This window comes from Centrocercus urophasianus, unplaced genomic scaffold (assembly GCF_019232065.1).
Source record: "Centrocercus urophasianus isolate 14NV4802_14NV808 unplaced genomic scaffold, USGS_Curo_1.0 seq_15, whole genome shotgun sequence".
Lineage (NCBI taxonomy): Eukaryota > Metazoa > Chordata > Aves > Galliformes > Phasianidae > Centrocercus > Centrocercus urophasianus.
In genome coordinates this window covers 39,793,980-39,816,619 of record NW_024884697.1, presented here as the reverse complement: position 1 = coordinate 39,816,619, position 22,640 = coordinate 39,793,980, and the positions used below count along the sequence as shown (strand labels likewise).

The 22,640-nt window shown below is 32.4% G+C and overlaps 1 protein-coding gene across 1 annotated transcript in view; it reads right to left on the bottom strand.

The window, feature by feature from the left end:
* The window catches only part of LRRIQ1 (leucine rich repeats and IQ motif containing 1), a 96,693-nt gene that overhangs the window by 20,202 nt on the left and 53,851 nt on the right, over positions 1 to 22,640 (bottom strand). Inside the window, exons 21-22 of the mRNA XM_042816215.1 lie at positions 22,403 to 22,488; positions 18,580 to 18,678 (exon numbers count right to left, since the gene is read on the bottom strand). Of these exons, the coding sequence (XP_042672149.1) occupies positions 18,580 to 18,678; positions 22,403 to 22,488 (185 nt within the window). The remainder of the gene's footprint in view (positions 1 to 18,579; positions 18,679 to 22,402; positions 22,489 to 22,640) is intronic.

Here is a 22,640-nt window from a genome sequence, read left to right as displayed (position 1 = left end):
TTTATGTGACTTTATAAGAGCAGTCTAGGAGATACAAACTCCTGTTATATTGGCACACATTCTCCAGTGAGGAACAATAAGCTTAAACAGTAATTAACTCTAGGCTTCTTGTTATCTGTATTTATAGAAAAGTTTGGCTCAGTATTACCTGTCTTTCTCGGGAGAATTACTTCCTCCTGGTAAAATAACCAGTATTAACTATGCATTTGCTAAAGTCCTTGTATCCTTCTCCTCCTTTACAAGGGAAATCTATCAGGGGTTTAAAACCCATATTACAAATTCATGCCTGAGTCTGAGAGTTAGTGATAAAAGAAAATATACATACAATAAGCTATGACAAAACTTATAAAAAGTGTATTTTTGAGTTAGCAAGTTTCTTTTTTCTTCTGAAGTGATTGTTAATAATGCACCTTAGTTTCAGTTGGAATTTCTGACTTAACTATGTTTGAAACACAATTTACTTACTAAAATTGTATCATATACACATTCATACTAGAATTATTGAAATATTATTGAAATGAGAAAGTGATCAAAATAAAAAAGTGCCCCAAAAGTGCAGACAACATTATTCTATATTTTAATTTGAAACGTATCCAGTCACATTCAAATATCCACCTCTCTCTATATAATTCTTATGGAAATACTATGCTATGAATTAAAACACACCATTATCACTTTCCCATTCCAGTTATGAACACCATGTGTTTGAAAATCTCATGTATCATTATCATTAACATGCATTTGCCTGATAGCTTTCTTAAATTAGGGCTCTGGCTTTTTTAAAACCTGGACCTGATTTCGTAGTAGTACTAACACTCACAAATTCCACAGAGGTTCATAAGACCTGTAAGCATTCTGCAACTTTGAAATGGATCAGATCTATAATCTTTAATTGTTAAAGCCAGACAACTCTTAGAATATCAAAGAAGAAAGGAACACATCAAAGAAGGTAAAACTCCGTCAAAAAACAAATTCATCTCAGAAGTATTTAAAGTATTGTACACTCATTGGATTATCATTTCTAAGCTTTCAATCTTTTGGATATTTTTTTACAACACACACGGTAATAATTTACCATTGGAATAGACTTACAACTGGTAATAGTACAGTAATGATTTTTAGGTGTTACAAATTAATAATCTCTACACATTCTACACACTCAGACCTGAATCAGGGGCACCTTTTGCCATTTTTCTGAAGAATTTGAGCATCTGAGTAGAGAACACTTACTCAGGAGAATCAGGGCAACTGCAATGTCCATGGAACTGAACATTTCAGGAAAAGAACAGATTGTTTTCCAGGTCTTCAAATCAACATGTTAACCCATAAAAACTTTAATTTTAGGATCCAGAAAAATGTAAACTTCAGTCTGTCATATTTTTTGTTTGCAGAGTGTGCTCTGAGACAGCATAACTATTGTCCAGTTTAAAATATGGTGTTTTTTAAACATTTAACATTAGACTATATCTGGATAATCTCTTGTTAGTTATAGGAGAAGGCCTAAGAATCTATGAACTGTTGGTGAAGTTCTAGATAATATTTTTTTCTTTCTTCAAGATTGAGGCACCTTGTGTTGAAGCAATCAGCTTTAAAAAGGAGGCTGAAACATACCCCAGAATTATAGCTTAGGATATAGAAGCCTGAGACTCAAATCAAGCTAAAGGGTATTCCAAATGCATGTTTTCCACAGTCTTAGAAGTATCTCACACTCAAGTTTCTCACTGCAGGCACATGTGTTAAGAGAAAACCAGTACACAAAAGAAAAAATATGATTACACAATATCTACATTCAGAGCAATCTTTCAGATTTGCATTTTCATTTTTAGATTTTATGTCCAGAAAACACAAAGTCTGACTGCTCTGAAACCATGTTAGCAACTGAACTCTTTGCCAAATTTTATGCAAAGTCGTGCTGAGGAACCTGACTCAGTGCAGTTTGTTTAAATCTATTTTGGTTGATGATGGGAAGACAGAAGTTTTAGCTTTAATGTGATAAATATTTATTGAAACAGAACTGTGTGAAGTCTGCACTATGTTCAAATAGATATGGTTAAATTTTGAGTTTAGAGGGCTATTTAATTCACTTCAGAATTCGCTTCATACTGAGTACCATACAAATAAAGTTACAGACTAAGAAAACTAAGATCTATGATATGAAAGAAGGGCTCAGAATTTATTCAAGATTCTAAGTTTTCCTCCCTTAATATAAAAAATCTGTGACCAGTGTTAATTTTCTCAATATGTAATCTGGAAATGGTTCTTTTAATAATGGAATTAAGTAGCTGAGTTGGGTATAAAATTCATGTCAGTGCTATTAAGACATTGACATTGTTATCTGTCAGTATTCTGGTACAGATTACCATTCAGCAATATATATCCCGAGAGCGTATATGTATGAGCTTGTGTGGAAGTGTATCAAATCTATAAAAAGATTAGTCTGAATAAATATTAAAATTATATATATCCCCCCACTTCCAAAGGAGTTTTATAATATTTCAGGCTTTCCATAAAGTTATAATAAACACTAGTAAAAGAATCTAAAAATACTAAACCTAAAATCTAATATTTTATTTCATTTTCTCCATACTTAAAGTCAACCGAAAAGGACGTTACTTCTGTTACAATCTGTATAATAACTTCAGAACAGAAAGCAAGAATGACGTGATAACATTGATATCAAGGTAAAAACCTGCAAAATTTGTTAACAAACCAGAAAATAATTAAAAGACCAAATAACAAAACTTATGCTAAAGTGTAGGAGAAATGAGAATTTCTTCTCCCATAGAAAGTTTGACACATTTTTTGCAAGTCCACTTTGTCAAAAGTTACTAGATTCTCTTAAGTATTAAAGAGCAATCACAACATGCCTATAATTTTGGTTTTTCAAAAATGAGTGATATTTGGAGTGGTCTTTAGCCTATTCACAGGTACTCAGTGTATACATTACCAATATTCCTAAGATTTCCAGACAGTTGGTAGCACTGTGTGTCAGTAACTGATGCAAAGTTTTCTTCACTTAAAATTATAATATCCCTAGATCATCTTTCTTCATCTACAACTCACAATTTTCAGATAACAAAACACATTCCTACCTTAAAAATATATAAACCTGTTTGTGACACAGGAAGATTGGGTAGTTATACTTCTTCATTTGAGTAACTTTGAAGAAAATAATTTGCATATCTGGGGCCAGAATGAATGAAATATGGAGATATTTTTTATATCAGCATTTGAGTGCACAGATGAATAAAAGATACAACAGATGTTTTTTAAAAGAATACCAGATCAAGTAATGGTCTGCAAAATTTTTTGATGCTTTCACACGTATTATAAATTACATCACAAGAAGTTTTGAATATAGGAATGCTGATTAACCCACAGGAGTATGTGCTTCAAAAATTATAAAAACAAAGAAAGGAAAAAAATACAATTATTTCTCAGTGTTTGTATTCCTAAAACTTTTGCTATTTTTCTCTTTTTACCAGATATTTCAGATTCTTTTCAATAAAAAAATGTCTACTATATCACTCTTCCTTCTGTGAACATTCATCTCTCTAAATCCTTCATCTGCTATTGCAATTATCTCCTTTTCACTGTGTAACTGTTTTTGACCTCAACCTCAAATTCATTCTTCCTCCCTGGAATTCAGGTGTTTACCACTCATGAGTAAAATGCCTTAAGACCATAGTTTTGTTTTATTTTTTTTGGCTCCCCTTCTTCTCCCTATTTTCTTCCCTGCTTTCTGTCTTCTACATTATGATCTATTTCAGGGTGATTCACATCACTAATAAAACTTCACCTACTTAGTTTTTTCTGTGTCAGTAGTTAACATACTTCAGCCTCTCCCAGATGTGTTATCTTTCTGAACTCTTATTATTAGATTATGCAAAAGCTGAATCTTTTCACGGAGTTTCCTAAACCACTGAAATTGTACAAATTTCAGCTTCTGAATTCAAGGAAAACAAAATTTTATACTTGGGACTTCACAAATATTCTTTCCTCTCTCACTGCTTGTTCCTGCCTTCTGTAGCACCACTACTGTTGGTCAATATCAGTACTGATAAATAGCCAATTGGTTATTCTCGATTTGTTCGGTACCCCATCTTGAAACAAATTCAGGTCTTTATATTCAATGATACACTTTTAAGACACTTTATTGAATTCTCTCTATTTATGTTGCAATATTGCCAATTAATTCTTCATTCAGCATTTTCTGGTTATTTAATATATTTCACCACAGCTGTCTGATAATACAGATATAGCACAAACTACAAAATTTTATTCTAAATAAAATTACTTAGATCTTTTTTTGTGGACATAGTACATTCCCCTTCAATTTTTTTTTTTTTTTCATAAGCTTTACTTTCCTGGCACTGACTTCAAGATAGCTTTAAACTGTTCCTCATGGTCTATTCAACTTGCATGATTTTATGGGCAGTCAGTACTTTGCCCACTCCATCATTTATGTTACATGTAATTTCTAATTTGTCTTCCGTAATTTCAATGTTAACAATATCAGCTTCAATTCATGCCATTCTTTAAGACCTGCACCATCTTTCCCATCTTATCTATAAGCCTAGAGAAATGTTTAATCTGAGTGATGTATCAGAAGCTCTCACATATGCAATTATTGATTTTAATTTTTTTTCTGATTTTTGACTATTCTGAAGTGATTCAGGCAGTAACTCTCATGAAAGGACTTGAAGATCAAATTGGGAAGAGGAAGAAATTAAAAATAAAGTAGTGCAGTGGTTTAATGGTGGCAATCTGCCACCCATGAACAGACTTTTAATATATTAATAGCTTCATGTTTGCCAAACTAAGTTTGTTCCTGCTTAAGATTACAAAACAGCTCTAAAAAAAACCTACTGAAGTGATATCCTAACCATAAGGAGGCCAATTCCTGACACAAACTGCTGCCTCCTGCAAACAGCACTCTTCAAGATCCACCCAGGTTTTTACAAGTCTTTTACAGGAAGTATATACTAAGCCTTATAGCACTACGTTGTTCTTTCACATTATTCCCATGTGTAGTACAGGGTGTTCTGTAGACGATGTATTAACCACTTCAGCAACTCAGCATAAGCAATTTTCATCAACAGGGCTGCCAAAAGAATAAATTGAGAGTACAGCTAAGAGATACTCAAAAATCTTTGGATAGTCAAGGCTCTTGAAGAATTAAAGAAATTTTAAAAGTAAAAAATTAAACTATAAAATGGTTTGTCCAGTGTTATCTAGGAGAAAAGGAGTAAGGTGTAAAGTAGGTGGAATCAGATTGAGTCTATGTTTGTCCTTACTGCCTACATTCACATTCTTTATCATTCCCAAAATCTGCCTAGTACAAACTTCATCTCCTGTTCTTCTCATATTCTGTGGCAATTATTAAATCCCCTAAGGATGGAAGCTCCCAACAAAAAACGGAGTTCGTATTGCTCAAGAGAAAATGAATAATTCTATAACTTTTTTTAGTAGATCTTTAGATTTACATCATTTTATAAATTCCCATTTCTTAAGATTAGCATATGCATTCAAGAAACAGTCAAGAACACGCTTAGTTACTCATTATTGAGACAGCATTTTCAAGTGACAAAAAATAATCACTTTGAATTGAGGCCAAGTAAGATAAATATCATTCTTTACATTCAATAAACCAATCAAAATGAATTAAGAAACCAGATCTTCCACAGAAATTCTTTAAAAAGGAAAAAAATTCCACAACATATTGTAAGATTTCAGAAGGTTGTAACTACTATGTCGCTCACCATGAAGTATGCAACAAATACAAAGCAAGAGTAAATTTTACTGTGTGATAACCATTAGGGTAAGTTTTATTTATACTGAAGGACTTAGAAGTAGAAGACAGGGACAGAAAAGTCCAAACACGACAAAAAAAATCATTTGAGACTGATTTGTCATAAGAAGGCATCTCTGCCAAGAATAAATAAATAAATAAATAAATATTCAGGAGCAATATTAAGTTTGTAAAGCTGATTTATTCCATATTACCTCATAACTTTCATAAGCAGGAAATTAAAATATGTAATCTTATATCACAGCTTGGGAATGTACATATTAAAAAGTCTTAATTATGTTTATCCTCGATAATAAATATATTCTCTAGATAGTTATCTGAAAAATATGTGAACTTGTTTTTAAGAACTTACATTCCTCAACACTTTTGATATTCACAAGCATCATATATGATTGACACTTAGCAATGCAGAATAACACTGAAAATAAAATGTAATGAAATTCTTGTGTTAATGTGAATATGTAGTTCAATTATGAATACTTATAAATTGGTCATCAACTCTATTTATTATGTATACATACCATTTTCAGTTTAAAGCTATTTATCCCATGTGGTGAAACTACTTCTGGCTTACATTCTGATGCTGAATGGAAATAGCTCTTGGCATTTGATGAAGGCACCAGGACAACAATTCCTAGATTTGTCAGTGCAGTAATGCATAACAGTAGAACAACTTTACATTCTTAAATACATACAAAAAATCTACACAGATTAAGTCCAAGGCTGCTGTTTAATCTACTTTTTTAGTAAGACCCAGAAGTACCACTGAAGATCAGGTCTGCCATTATGTCAAACACTGTATAAACAAGGCTTGATTTAATGCTTATTGAACTGAATGGAAAAAAAAAGTCTCAGATAGACTACATCTAAAGAGAGGCAAATCCCAAGTGGGTAAAATTCTTACATATTTATCTTCATTCTTAAAAATAACTATAAATACAAGAGACTTAAAAGGAAAAAAAAATAAATACTGACATCAAATACCAGTTCTTAATAAGTTATATTTAATTGGTTGATACATCACGGAAGAAAATAGACAATGTGAAATTCCACTGTTTCATGGATTTATTCATAAAAGGGAATCTCATTTGTAAAAAAGGACAGGTAGAGGGGAAAAAAAGTAAAACAAACAAACAAACAAAAAAAAATCAAACCATGATTTGCTGGAGACTTGCCCCAGGTTAATTATTAATTGATGTGGCTCAAAGAGCTTATCAGTTTTACAGAGTTCTTTACTGACTGGATTGAAGTTTTCAGCTTGTAAACACATGAAAAGTGCAGTAACTTAAACACAATATATATGACTTTAGTTAAAAAACACACACTCAAGAGTATTTGGCCCTATAGGAATGTAACTTGATTATATTGATTGTGAAGCAGTTATTGTTACGATGGCATCATATCTATTTATGCAAGGAGGTTGCAATAATTCACCTCACTGAATGAAGAAAAAGGAATAAATTCCTTTTCTGTTCCATTAGTGACTTTTGTTTTGACCTTCATTTAAATTATTTTTAATGAGAAAACAAACAAGCAACCACTCCAGTTTTACTACTGAACATAATTTTATTGTCCCTTAGATTGATTGGTAATATTTTACTCCTAAAGTAGGTGTTTAAATTAGTCTCCTTCTTTCTAAATTTCTGAGCTAAACTGCTCACCAACTGACATATAAATAAGTTAAACAGCATGATGATTCTGAATGGCTAATAAACCTCAAAGTATCATTTGTTTTGTCAGTTGTTCAATTTTGCTTACTTGCAGCTACTTACCTAAGCACTTGAAATTAGCACAGGGTCCAAAAAAGAGTGAAAGTTCATGAAGTCCAATTAAGTGAGTGAACATATACTTGATATATTAAAGACCCTAACCCTTCAATAGTTAACCTTATAAAATTTACTACAGAATAAGGCAACAGATAATCAAAGGTTTCACAATTTTGTAAACTAAACAAGATGATTACAATTATATTCACTTACACAAGAATTCTTACAAAAGATACATAAAGCAAAACAAAATACAAAGCAAAATGAAACAATTAAAAACGATTTACTTGACCAAAGTAGGTAGGATTTGTAATGCTCACTGTTACAAAGAATGAAAAGCATTTTATTAGGAAGTTTGAATGTGAAAAGATAATGCCTTATATTGGAAAACATATTTTGTAAGAAAGATTCTAATATAGTTTCCATTCCATACATGACATATCAATTGTAAAACAAAAGAATCTGAGTAGAAGGGTAAATAGAATTCTTTAAAACAGTTGAAATGGAGAAATATAAAAAAGTATTTACAGAAATTCCCTTAGTGTAACCATAAAAGTGGGCAAGTATTCTATTGCTGAAGCAAGATTTTTCTGCTTCTCTTGTCTGGAAACCTAAATACAGTATATTAGAAACAGTACATTAGAGATACTGATATAGAGGCTTGAAAAAGGTACACGAAATAGGAATGAGAATACAAAAAAATATACTTCAGTAAACAAATAAACTTCTGCCACTTGTAACACAGTTCTTAAACTTTCTTTCAAATGTTTAAACTTCTCCACAGTCTACTTCAGCGAATGCATCTAGGAATACTAAAACTGAAGCAACGTCTGAACAGCATCATCATCCTCAAGGCAGCTGGGTCTTTGAACAGAGTCTCCTTCACGATTCTGGTTAGAAGAGAAGGAAAACAGGAGAAAAGAGTACAGTGAGGTAGCAAAATAGTCACAAAACCTAGTAATTTTCAATGATACTTAAGAAGTTTTGATTTTACTTACCTTCACCCAAATTCCAATCAGATTCTTCAGTTTTCACCTAACTTGTCATGAATAACTACATCACATAATGCTCAGGGTGCTTGTCAGTACTGTCTCATTGTGCAACTGTATTAATTATGCAACAAAAAAAAGGGAATTCACCTCAAACACTTCTGTAATGAACAAACGCATTACTTATTGGAAGTCACAGAAACTTCAATGCTCTCATTGGGGAAACAAAACAAATTTCAAAGAAAGGAATTAGCATGACATATACATAACATGCATGCTTAGTAAAACATTGAAATAGTAGTAACTATTTGCAAAGCGATATATATAAAAAATACTGAGCAGTTTTAATGATACATAAATAAATTATTAAAATTTATTACAAATATTTTTTATAAATATTTCCATTTGCAATAAATGAAATATCTTTGAAAGAGAACACTGAATACAGTGCACACAACTCACACAGTATGATGACAGCCTATGCAATGTTTTAGCATATGCTTGTACTCTGGTCTACAGAGTCTGACAAAACCTAAGAAGGCAGACCTGGCTAAGAGTCAGGAGTCACGCTTATTAAATTGAACTCTCAGGGGTATCATGCAATCAGAGGTCACAATCGAGGCAACAGAAGCAATGTCACGATATCAGAGAAAGGGCCAATTCAGACCTGCTCCCTTACAGGCAGTGAGGTCAGGGCTTGCGGCAAATAACTGTATTAAAGGGGAATATTCTCTGCACACTTTTAGAACTGTCATCTGAACAAACAAAGTCAGGTCATTGGTAGGTTAAATCAGAACTTTATGCCTTAGTAGCACATAGCTTCTTTTCTTTTTATATTCTCTACTAATTTCTCAATCACAAAATATATACCATCAGATACTGAAGCAAATTTGACTTTCAAATTTTTTAAAATTAAATTCTATATTTTATAAAGAGATCTCTGTTATTTTCATAATTTGAAAAATTACTGAGCTTGATACATATGAAAAAATAAAAAGCATGAAAGTGCTTTAGGGAAATGACTTTCCACAGTCAATTTTAGTAAGCTTGATAATCAGTTTGCTCTTAGAAACCATTTATAAAACTTAAGGTAAATCATATTCTCCTTCCTTAATGACAGTTGTGAAATACAATATTTGAATTAGTTATAAGCACTCCTATGATTCCTTGAAAAATCATCTAACATACATACTGCCTATTTTTATAGATTACATGAAACGTAATCTGTAGGTACAGGAATTTGCTCTTAGAGTTAGCCTTGAATTGCATGATTTTTTTTAATAACTGGATTTCAATTTAAAAAAAAAAGTTTTGCTTGAAAAATGTTGTGTATTACCAAAATAAATTATCTGTCTGACTCACAACAGATAATTATAAAAATATAAAAAGATAGTTATAAAAAAAGAAAATATTAAGAGGTGCGTCAATAATTAAATGCACTGTCATATGAAAAGTAGCCTTATTGGAATACTGTAGATCTCTGACCTTACAAATACTACCAATTCTCCTTAGCACTCCTATATAATAAGAACTTCTACATAAGAAAACTGAAAAAATATATTCTTAAATCAGTGAAAAATTCTGGAATAAAGGCCTCTTAAGTACGCTTCTGAAAAGTTTGCAGAGACATTGCTATTAAACATAGCATCACGCTGTGCAACTGAAACATTTGAAAAATTTGAAAAATACATTTGAAAAATTTGTACCTATAACTGACTCTAAGTATACATTATATTCTTTGTTCATAGCTCCACATAAAATGCAAGTACTTTTGCAAGATAAACTTTTGTGCAATGCAACAGCTGTGATATTTCTATGGACACCCGTTTTGTGGCCTATGTTAAAATATAATTCACTTACCAAGATCAATTTAATGCTTGAAATATTTATGCCAGAAAATGCTTGGGATATACCTAAACATACCTTTTAATGACATCTTCACTAGCAATTTTTTTTTTTTTTTCAGTGTAAAAAGAATTGCTTGCATTTGGATATTTTTTAGTAAAAGCAAAACAAACAAACAAACAATTTCAATATTGATCACAGTCTCCAGACATCCAAACAAATGGCAATAAATTCAATAATTGTTTTCAATGAGGCTTACCAAATCCAAGTGCTTTAACACTTTATTTTAGAGGAATTTAGCCAAATTTTCTCTCCCTTATCCCCTCCAACCAAATCCATTTGGATTTAACTTGTTTCTAAAATTATCTGTCTTTTGCACTCTAAGACCTGGGTCACAACCTTACTCAGGGACAGGAAATAGTTATCAGGTCATTGAATGGTCAAATGGAAAAGGATTTGAAATGCTTCAGTACTCAGGGGTCTTTTCATCCAAAATGATTGCCTTATGTAGAATAAAATGCTGTGCATCTGAATATGGAGTCAACTTATTTATGCATATACTGGCTGAGCAGATAGCTGTACTACTTAGCTTGTGAACACCCACTTCAAGGAAAACAGAAAAAGTAGTGCAAAAAACTCAAAAGATAAAAATAAAACCATCCAAACTATTGAGCTATCTTATTCAACAATGACATAAACTACTTATCAACCTCTGATGACATTTTGAGTGAAATCTCATTCCTTCTGAGCTCTTCACTGGGTAGTCATTAGCAAAATAACAGTAGTACTTTTTCTTCCCCTTAATGTGAAGTTCCTTTTAGTTAAAGGTTGGTGAATTACTCTGGTGGGAAAGCAAAGGTGACAGAGCTTATATATTGTATAAAGATCTAAATAAGTTTGTTGGAACAAATAATCTCTCTAGGTCAGAGAATATACACCACCACAAATCACAAATCTGCAAAACAACAAAGAGCTAACACACATGCAGGTGAAATATGTGGTCATAATCGGAAACCCATAATATTAGAACAGTGGAACACTAAAGATTAGAAACACAGTGAGAGTTTATAACAGTAAGTATCTATGGCCAAAACTTTCTACTGAAGAATTTCAGGCAAGGATAAAAATCTTATTATCTCTCTCTCAGAAAAAAAAAAAAAAAAAAAAAAAAAAAAATCATTTAATGTTAAACTTAAAAATATTAATAAAAATATCTTATGTTTATATGATTTATAAGTATTCAGATGCTGAACTTTACTGCCTGAATGTACATAAATGACATTTTATGCATTCATTTTTAAACCTACACTATAATTTCAGGATTGCTTCATTCCATGAATAGTGAAAAAAAACCGTACATTATTATTGATGGACAGGAGGCTGGAAAATTAGGCCCAGATTTTATTTTTTAGTTTTGTTTTATAATAAGAAACTGGACCACTGAAACTATGTAACTGAAGCTTGAGTGCGTGCACTGTAAGGCCCCTGCAGTCCTTTACAACTTTTCAGCGTACCGCTGTTGTGAACTAGGTTTGCACTCTGCCAGCAGAGCAGCTCTGACCCATGGAGAGCACTCCTTCAGATCAACACTGCCTCAGGCTTTACTGCTTTCTCCAAGAAGTCTTACATTTCAGGCATCAAGTTGAATTTCTTCTGGAGATGATTAACCCAAACCCATGACAGATTTTTTCCAAGATATCCAACTCCTTATGTTTATTTTATCCTGGCTCTTTTTGGATGTACTGGACATAAGTAACCTACTCATTTTACATGTTAAAGGGTTGGTGGAGAGCCATTAATTCCTTAAAATGAGAAAATATTTCAATGTGAGAGTTCTGTTGTGTGAGCTCACACTAAATAATAAGAAACAAAGCCAGAGAATTCTGATTTTAAAAGATAGATTCTCTTCCACACTACTTGTTTCTGTAACACATTTTCATCACATTTCATCACACAGACCATAGATTCTTTAGAAATGTGCAATTCTGTCAATTTTGTCAGTGCCACATGGTTTAAGAAACGGCTTCCCTAACCTGGCATACAAATTTGAAGCCCAGGAGATATGTAATATGTGCATCTTACTGTAAACATGGCAATTCTGACAGTAGGACTGCAAGAACATCAGATTTAGAATGTGGTTAATAATCCCTTTCAGACCACAGATAAATTAATGATGATTTAATTTAGAAATGGATGTTTACAAACAACATAAAATTTACAAACCGCCTCCTGGGCGTTGATACTATTTTTTTTCCAATGAAAATAACTAAGTTATAAAAGATGAAAACAGCCAACAAAGAGCTATTAGCTACAGTTCAGTGTACTTTTAATTGCCCTTAAATAACTAGTAACTTAAACTTGCTTTACTTAAGTCTAGTTACTTAACTTACTTAAGTATACCTAAAGTTTAATATTAGCATTCTACCCTCAGTGTTTTATCTTAACTCTCACACAGATATTTAAAAGCACCATTGATCTGAATCAATGTAAATTCTATTTAATAACATACATATTTTTCTTCAGTGTCATTAATATAGAATATCTAAGAAATTGTTTATCATTATGTTGAAATATTGTAATAAGCCTACATAATTAACTCAAAGGAGATCTTACAATTACCACTTTCCAAAATCTCAAGTTCTATTTTCTAATTAGCATGACTAATAACAAACTATAAGAATGCTCTGCTACATATTCTCACTTGGAATGACAATGAGTTTCATAATTGTGAAATACCAGAAAGATGAAAACTAGAAAATATTAAATGGATTTCTGATATTTAGCTTTCAGTAAGACATAACCATAAGATCATTTTAAGTCTTACTCTTGTTCAAGTATGAAGTGTTGTATCTACTTGCAATTTGAAGGGAAATGGATAAGTATTTCCATAATAAAAAACAACCTGTAAAGTTAATTATCAAAATCATATTGGTGAAGGATGTTTTAATATACCTATTTTTCACTTTTCAGTGATTAGTCACCAATGAGCGTAAAATGAAAGGAAATATAGTACTACCAATAGGAAGTACAAATTCCCAAGTTGCAGTATCCTGACAACTCATTCCAATGCCTTTCTAATATAACTAAACGTCCTGGCAATGGTCATCGTATGCATCCCAGGGTGAAGCCAAGTTATATTCTTTCCACTTATTTGAACTGTATGGTACACATATCACTGATGGCTATGACAAAATATGACCAAAAAAAAAAAAAAAAAGAACAAAAAAAATCAACAACGTTTTAATAAATTACTTAATCTACTAAATCAATGAGAACATAGTATATGAAATTCTGAGAAACACAGCAATCATTTAGGTGAATCATATGCAAATAATAAACACTTAGATAACTCGACTAGACTCTCCCATGTGATCTGCATCTTTGAACTTGCTCTACAGATTGGAATCCAGGTTTTCATTCAACTGAATTGAACAGAAACTATTTGGATAATCCAACAAAACTGTTGAGGTACCCAGATTAAAGAGGACTCCAAAATACTGTTTCCAAAGATTGTAGCAAAACAATGTGCTAGGCAAGGGGCCTCCTTCTGTAGTTTTGTACTACTGCACCAGGATAAAGCAGTCACACTGTTGGCTGTAGAAGTAGACATCCTTCCTTTGTATAAATGGAATTACACACCCTGTAATTATCGACCTATGGCTGATAGAAATGCTCAGTTACACATTCAGTCAAGACTAATTGGAACTGCCCAAGAAAAGAATAGCCAAAGACAGATTCTTCTTTCAATTTCTGATTGACTTGATCCAAAATAATTTAGGCTATTTTATACTACATTAATGACTGAAACAGCCTTCAAATAACAAGAGAAGCAGCAGTAAAATTTCCTAAAAACACACTTTGCCATAAAATAGGAAATGAAGGATTTTTTTTTTGGTGTGTGTTTTTTATAACTTTTTCAAGATTTTGAAACCATTGAAATATCACTGTCTACAAAACATATCATGCATATCACACATATCACACATATCACGCTAGCTTGTGCTAAATGAAACTCAACAACTTGTCTGGAAGCATAACCCAATGACACCAGAAGAAGCAGTATCTCATAATATTTCACACATAATTCCAGGAAATGTCCACCCAAACAAAATCATAGAATCATAGAATCATAGAATCACAAGGTTGGAAATGACCTATGAGATCATCCAGTCCAACTGTCTCCTCATCACCATTGCTACCACAAGCACTAAACCATATCTCGCAACTCCTCATCCAGACGCCTCTTGAACACTGCCAGGGACGGCGACTCCACACACTCTCTGGGTAGGCCATTCCAGTGCGTGACCACTCTCTCAGAGAAAAAGTTTTTCCTCATATTTAACCTAAACCTCTTCTGATACAACCTGCAGCCATTTCTCCGGGTCCTGTTTGTTGCCTGTGAGAAGAGACCAAACCCCTCTTCACCCCAACCTTCCTTCAGGAAGTTGTAGAGTGCAATGAGGTCTTCCCTGAGCCTCTTCTTCGATGTGAAGCTTGCCAGATAACAAGTCAGAGTTTTTGATCAAACCAGTCTCTTAAGAGAAGCAGTAGAGCACGCTAGCATTCTCTGTGGCCTAGAAGCTAATATGGTCACTACATATGACCACAGCCCAAAAATACTACGTATTTAAGTTTCAACTAACCTATATGACTACATGCATTAAACTAATTTTAAAGAAACTAAAACAGATTGACAGGCAGCATTCATATTATAAAATGCACAATGATACTACAGATGACTCTAAAGAGTAATTGTTCATTATTTTATTTCAGAACAAATGGAAAAGCAAAGAAAGACTATACTATTTAACTCTTGTCAATTTATAGTCAGAGTATATGCATAAATGTGTGTATGCACACATGTATATACGTGCATACACACATACATATACATGTACAATACAAACACACATTTAATTGCATTCCCATGCCTTCATACGTTGCTTGTATTTTTAAATGGTATGCTCTTGTTTGTAGGAATAATGCTTCCTCATGTGTTAATGAAGCATGTAGTACAAGGGAATTTGCTTATGACTATCTTGCGTGCTATCATGGTACAGATGGGGAAAAAAGGTTCTCTTAGGAGATTATTATAACACTGCTGAACAAAAGATGATGACTCATATTAACAAAATATAAGATGTCACTCAAATTTTAAAAGATATTTTCACATATATCTCCTCAATCTCATTATTTTCTTACAGTGTGTATATAAAAATAAAAATGCATTAATTGTCTCATAGGATCAAAGAATTCCACAAGTTTTAAAAATTGGATATCAACATTTATTTTCCCTGTCACTTCCTCCTGTTTGGAAACAAGGTGATCTTCATAAAAATCATTCCTTTTATAACACTTTAAACAATTAAGTCTCATGGCCTGGCTATATTTCCATTGTCTAGTAACTGTATCCCATTCAATAATCTCTGAAACAATAAACAGTGGAAAATCATATCTCAACAGATAAAACAATATTTTTATTTAGAGCTGACATTTTAATTATTTACAGACTCAAGACAAACTATACGTAAAAATAAATATGTTTAATTAAGGCATAAAGATGCTTTATGTGAGAGATATTGAGCTCATTCCTTTCCACCCTTTATTTTATAGCTCTTATTTTTAAATCTTTTTTTCTATTTGTATTGTTAAACACAAGCTAAAGACACAATGAAGACAAAAGACATTCATCCTACACTTTAACTAGATTACCTCCTAAATATTCATTACCATGATGTGTTCCAGTTTGAAAATCTAAAACTGGTCTAATTGTTTCACTTCCGAGGGCATCTCCTTTCAAAAGTAGTGATTCTGTTATTTAACAGATAACATATGTGTACTTACTATTGATGCTAAAGTTTCTTCCCTCATTTCCCACTTTAAAGAAATAAAGTGGGAATGTATAGAACACAGTTTTTTCCTTTTCTTTGAATTACATTTACTAATTTATGCAGGAGACTGACTGGAGTTCACATTTTCTGCCAGAGCATTGACTACCAGTCTGTGAAGGTAAAAGGGATTAAACAGTTACATCCAGGAAGTTTATTTCCACTGCAAAATGAATTGGACTGTATTCTCTCTTGACTTAGAACATCGTGTCCACAAGTTTTATGGATAAAGAATGAAGTAATTCCAACTTCTTGTTATGGAAATAATTTGCACTGCAGAACAGACCCAAAGAAATTTATTCCAGGAAAAAGAGGAAGAAATGGTTAAAAAGTGAGAGAGGTGAAATAGGAAGGAAATTTTTCTGTGAGCGAGGGCAGAAATGACTGGTGACATAACTCTGAAATCATCACGCAAGTCCTTTGATTTGAAGTAGATAACATATAAGATGTTATCCAAATTCTAACTTTAAAATATCTGAATTCTGACTGAGAGGTATGCCAGTTAATGCTCTGTACTGCACTTTAGATTCAGATAAACATTCTGGTGTTTTCTGACCATGCTATCCGTAGTAGCAATGCCTCAGTTAAAAGGACAATCTCATATTTTGGTCAAACAGAACAGTTTGTCTTCTTGAAGCTCACCAGATAGCATGTAAGTAAGCATCTTATATAAAGTTGATGAAAGAAGTCATGCTTATTAGCTGTCCAAAGAAGTATAATCATTCTTGAAATGAAAGACAAAGTTCAAGATTGCCAGTACAGCACTTGCCTTTTGATATCTAATCTGCCACAGTGCCTTTTCTCCATGTATTAAAAAAACAATTTCTATGATTTTTAGTATATGTATATATATCGGCTTTCCACAATGAAGAAAACGTTTACAGGCAGAAACAGATAAACCAGAGGCAGGAAAGGTAGGCTAAAGACAGGTTCTTAGTCTGGGATCAAGTTTCTCTCTTTGATACGGCTTTGAACAATCATGCTTATGGTTGAAAGGACACAGAAGCAGTTTGCATGTCCATCATCAGCACACGATGACTTCAACAAATGGTAGCATATAAACATATGCCACTGGAACACATGAAACTCAGTGGAAATTGATCAGCTGGATCTAGTAGGTGGCAGCTCTGCTCATGGCAGAGGAGCTGAAGTAGATAATCTCTAAGCATCCTTACAACCCAAGCCCTTCTGTGATTCTGACTTAGTCTATGAAATGGTAAATCAGGCCTCGCATATATAGACTGCATATTTTATACAAATTCGTGCTTGAATGCAAGGAAAACAGAGAAGCAAACACATCTTTCCTCTTCAGAATTTCACAAGAACTGTTTCCAGCTAAATCTGAGTACGGACTCATGAACGTGAGACAAATTTGGCCCTTCATATAACTAAGTTCATGGACAGAATTCATTTAAGATATACCCAGCTCAGTTGCATACCTGTCTCAGGTTTAACTTCTTTTACTAATCAGTAAATGTGAATTATCTTGCTTTTCTTTTGCCTTATAGGAGTGGGAATAAGTAAGGTATTGTATAGTTATGTCATAAAAAGTGATAAAATGGCAAAGGTGGCACTTTTCTGAATACAGAATTGAGTTGCACAAGGAATGAAAATAGCAAAAAAAGACCTCTAGAAATGCTCATGTTCTCAACAGAAGAGTATTTTAAATTTTCACCTGTATTCACATGTATTGAAACCAAAGAGCTTTATCAGTAATCTCATAAGTTAATGAACTAAATTAGCATGTATGGATTTTAGAAAAGCAAATCATTTTTAAACACATTTGCATGTTCAAGCTTTTTTTTTTTTTTTTTTTTTTTTTTTTTTGTCTTCTGTCAAATGTTGGATTTTTAGAGAATATTTGTCAAAATAACTGCTTTTAAAAAATGTTATCAATCATCAGGAATAATGGCTACCTTGAGAAAAGATGACTATGAAATGAAAAATTTGAAGTGATATTTCATTTACAAAATTAGCTACTTCATTCCTCTGTGGCATGCTTTTATGTCTTTGAAAGTAAATTAGTAATAATAATAAATAAATAAAAAGTGTGCCAGTTCATTATGAATTAATATCTTGGAACACACTCCCTCAAATGAATTGAAATTGAAATTCTTCACTTCTGTAACTTGAAACATTGAGGAATTGATCAGGACCTTAAAATCCTACCTTCTTCAATTTCTTCATATTGTTGTATATTTCAAGTAGACTTGTTTAAAAGACATTAGGGGACATATATGCTTATATGCATACAGACAAAGTGAAATTCTTGCTCATACCTTCAAAGTAACCAGCTTTTACAGACTGTATCTTTGGTGGTTTCACATGGAGATGTTTATTTTCATTTTTTTTGAACAACGCCAGGCGCACAGCTGGGTCTAGACGAAAAGAACAAGTTAAAATCAAAGGTCAGTCTTGGCTCATTCATTCCTTCAAGCAGTTTTTCACCTTTTAGACACTTAATAATTGAAAAGACCTTTAAGCGTTGGTTTTATATTCACAGAAGGTTGCATTTTCTAAAAAAAAGCTACATAAATACATGTGTAACTGAGACTCAAGCTCACTGTCCTACCAGAATTTAACACCACTGATCCTTATTTTGCTAGCTTATCTCAAAATTGAAAATAATTTCAAAAGTATAAATTTGCACAAAATATTTCAAAATTCTGTTTTTAAAGCTTGAAACTCAAGCTTTAAACTCAATATATGACAAGTACTATTTCTAAAAGCTTTGGTCCGTAAGTATTCAGTGGTCTAAGTCAAGTTGCTTACACCTAAAGAATGTTAACAGAGGGCAGTTTATTAGTTATGTTTTGAGGCTAAACATGCAGACAATAAGATAACCATTTTCTAATCCTTACAGAAGTAAAGACATTGGGAAAAAAAAAAAAAATATATATATATATACACACACATATATATTTGGCAATCCAGCAGTTTTTGTTGAACTGTGTGTTCTGATAGTGCTAACTTCTCACAAAGCAGCGAAGCAGACTAACTAGAACGTAGTTGAAAATATCGATGAAAGTAATTTAGTCCATGCCTACTTCCCAAGGCAGAATCAGTGACATCTTAGACTTTTTTTTAAACTCCAGTTGTCTAGGAAAAAGTTTCTCTTCTTGTTGTGTGATGTTTGCAGCTCCCAAATTAACTCAGAAGATGCCAGATTTGAAGTCATTTTACCCCACTTTTATTAACCACATCAGGGAGACTCAATGACACATCAGGGAGACTGAAGAAGTATAGTAAATAAGCTCAATTAATTTTAAGGTGAGAATATTAAAATCATTTATAACTGGATTACTAGCTTTATAGATATATTCATTTTGCACATAAGGACTAATTACATCTGTTTTGGCATTCATCTCAAATAAAAAATAAACCTGTATTAAGTTTGTGATCTTCAGAGTAGCACGTTTGAGACAATAGATTGAAGTAAGATTTTGAAAAAAAAGAAGTATTAAAATAATAATATGCTATATTTTAAAAGTTCTGTCTGAACTTTTAAATGACAGAAGTTACAAAGATATTGTAACTGAAGTATAAATTAATATTTTCATACATGGAATATAGATGGTCGTAATGAATACTACACATGGATTAGAGTGCAATATGTTTGGAGACGCTGTTGATAAGATACAGAATTGACAAAAGGACTTTTAAGGCACTAAAGTGAAAGACAGTGTCTTTCTTCCACAGGCAACCAAATACAACCTTTCAAAATTGACTAAAATATCTTAAGATGGAATGTAATTGAACATTCCCAACCATTTTCAAGTAATAAAGCAATTTCTACAATAGCACACTGTTTTCCTATGATGGTCTACTGAAGTTGCTCCAATACATTTTTGAAATGTCATTTTCCCTTAATCGAGCTCACCATTCAATTCTGAAAAATCCAGCCAGTACAAAATTAATCTATACCAAGGACTTTCAAGTGAAGTCACGTGAAATTGTTAGAATTATTCTACTTTTCTCAAATATTTACTTGTGCACAAAGACATCAGAAATACATGAACTGAGAACAGAGGGAAATGATGGAAATTGTTTTACTAGGGATTTCTATCAGAAGATTTATCTCAGTCTTTGTGAAATAATCTGTAGGGATTTAACTCAGTGCCAGACTACTGAATTTGTACCTACCTAGATCACCTCATCCATTGCCTACAGCTCTTTTGTTATTAAAAATGAGCCTTTTTCTTTATCTAGTCCCAAATGTAGGCAATATTACAAAGATTAGTTTATAATACCGGTGCTTTTCAGTCTCTGAGAGAGATGGGGAAATGAACTGTATGTATGCTTTGATGACAAGCAATCAAATGTTTCAGATTTCACACAGAGAACTGTTAAAGTGTGCAATAGTTCAAAATCATATAAACATATTCCTGGATTCTTGCATACTCATTTAAATGTGGCTTATTAGACAATTATCTGTGTGGGCAATCTAGAAACCAAGGACATAATTTAATACACATTGTCTGGCAGATTTCAAATATAGAAGATTAGTTGGACAAATCCAAGAAATATTATAGAAACAATATGGAGAAAATAGTTACTGCCTGATCTGCCACATTTACTAAACAATGTCGTGATAATATGTGAAACTGAAAAAATTCAAAGCTTGCCATAAAACATAGAAAAACATTAGCATGTATCTGTACCAACTTGAAAGAGCTGATAAAGCAAAGTAGCATTGTGACAGATGAGCATCTAACAGAAAATTCAATTTGTAAATTCATATGTAAGAAAGCCTGCATTTTGTTCCATAATTGAACAGCAATTAGAACCATGGGATTCTCATCCAAGGCCTGAATTCCCAGATTATACTGCTACATGGAATACATAGCAACAACACCAGTAGCTTTTCATTTCTGCTACTAGAAAAATATAGATTAATGGTCATTTACTTAACGTGTAATAAGAAATAATATAGTCCCCCAGGTTTTTATTTTGACTGTTGTTAATTTAACAAATTATACTGTATAGTGAGATCATCTGTTCTGGGGTTCTGGGTTTTATACTTCTGTGGTTGTTGGTCTTAGTTGTTTTGTTTGCTTGTTTTGTGTTGCTCTGTTGCCTTAAATTCTAAACTCAAAGCAAAAATTATTTGCTGACTCCTATGAAACATCTTAATCATTTTCCTTTGGTTCTAGGAGTTGAGGTCCTCTCCAGCTGGCTTTTGCCTTTTTTAAGACTCTTATGGTAGCAAGAATTACCATCTCATGCTGTCAGTCACTGGTAAGAGAGTTTTCCTTTGGAGAGGAAAAGGATAAACACTAAGTATTACAGTAGTGTAGCAGACACCATCTGAAAGCCAGACAAGGCTTCCAGATATCTTAAAAGGAACAAAAGTTCACTTTCAGAGTCTAATATAAAATCCAAATAACCTAAGAAATTCAAAGTTAAGTAAGAAATTCTGTATTGCTGTGCTAATGCATCTTCAGGAAATTTAGAATTGTTACAAATTGTAGACAGTTTTTAAGCACAGCAAGATGTAGTAATGCCTGCTCTGTTTAGAATTTTCATTAGAATTTCTAAAGAATTTTACGCATCCATGAAAAGGAAAAATTTTTCCAACATTATACCAGTTATATCCAGCTGGTTTGTTTTTTTTTTTTTGGGCAAAAGTTCTTGCACAATCAAACAAGCTTGTTATGGAGATACGAATAATACTACACAAATTTTATTCTAAGGACAACATTTTAATCATAGGAAATAAATGCAAAATTAACTTGAGGAAGTAAATAATTTTAACTTGATTCTATCATAAGAAAAATATAAGAAGTACAAATTCTAGAAGATATATATATATATATAAAGAAAAGAGATACATGAGAAAAAAGACAAAGTCTGTTTAATACAGCTGTAAAATACTCATTTTCATCAGAATTTATTATAAAAAAATGAGTAATTTATCCCTGAAAGAAAATGATGTCTTTATGGACATTTAAAGTGTAACCTGTCTTTACTAAATCACATTCCCCTTTATTCAAATTAATGTTTAATGCTGTGCAAGCAACCTTTTTAAAAGAGATGCTCTATTTTGAGATTTAAGAATAGAAACATCTACTTACTACAATAATTATTTATGTGTTGACTTACCCACATTTTTATTACTGTATTTTCTGGGCTTCATTTTATGGGCCCTCTTCAGCATTAGTTGTGCAGTAGAAATATCTTTAAAACCCCTATGGGAAGGAAATAACATACTAAACACTTCACATATATTACATTAGATCACCTGCAAAGCATTTTATAATGCACTTTTCAAAAAGAGTGTAAGTTTTTAGTACTTCGTATGCATAGTAAAAAATATTACGAATTATGCAGATTCCTGCAA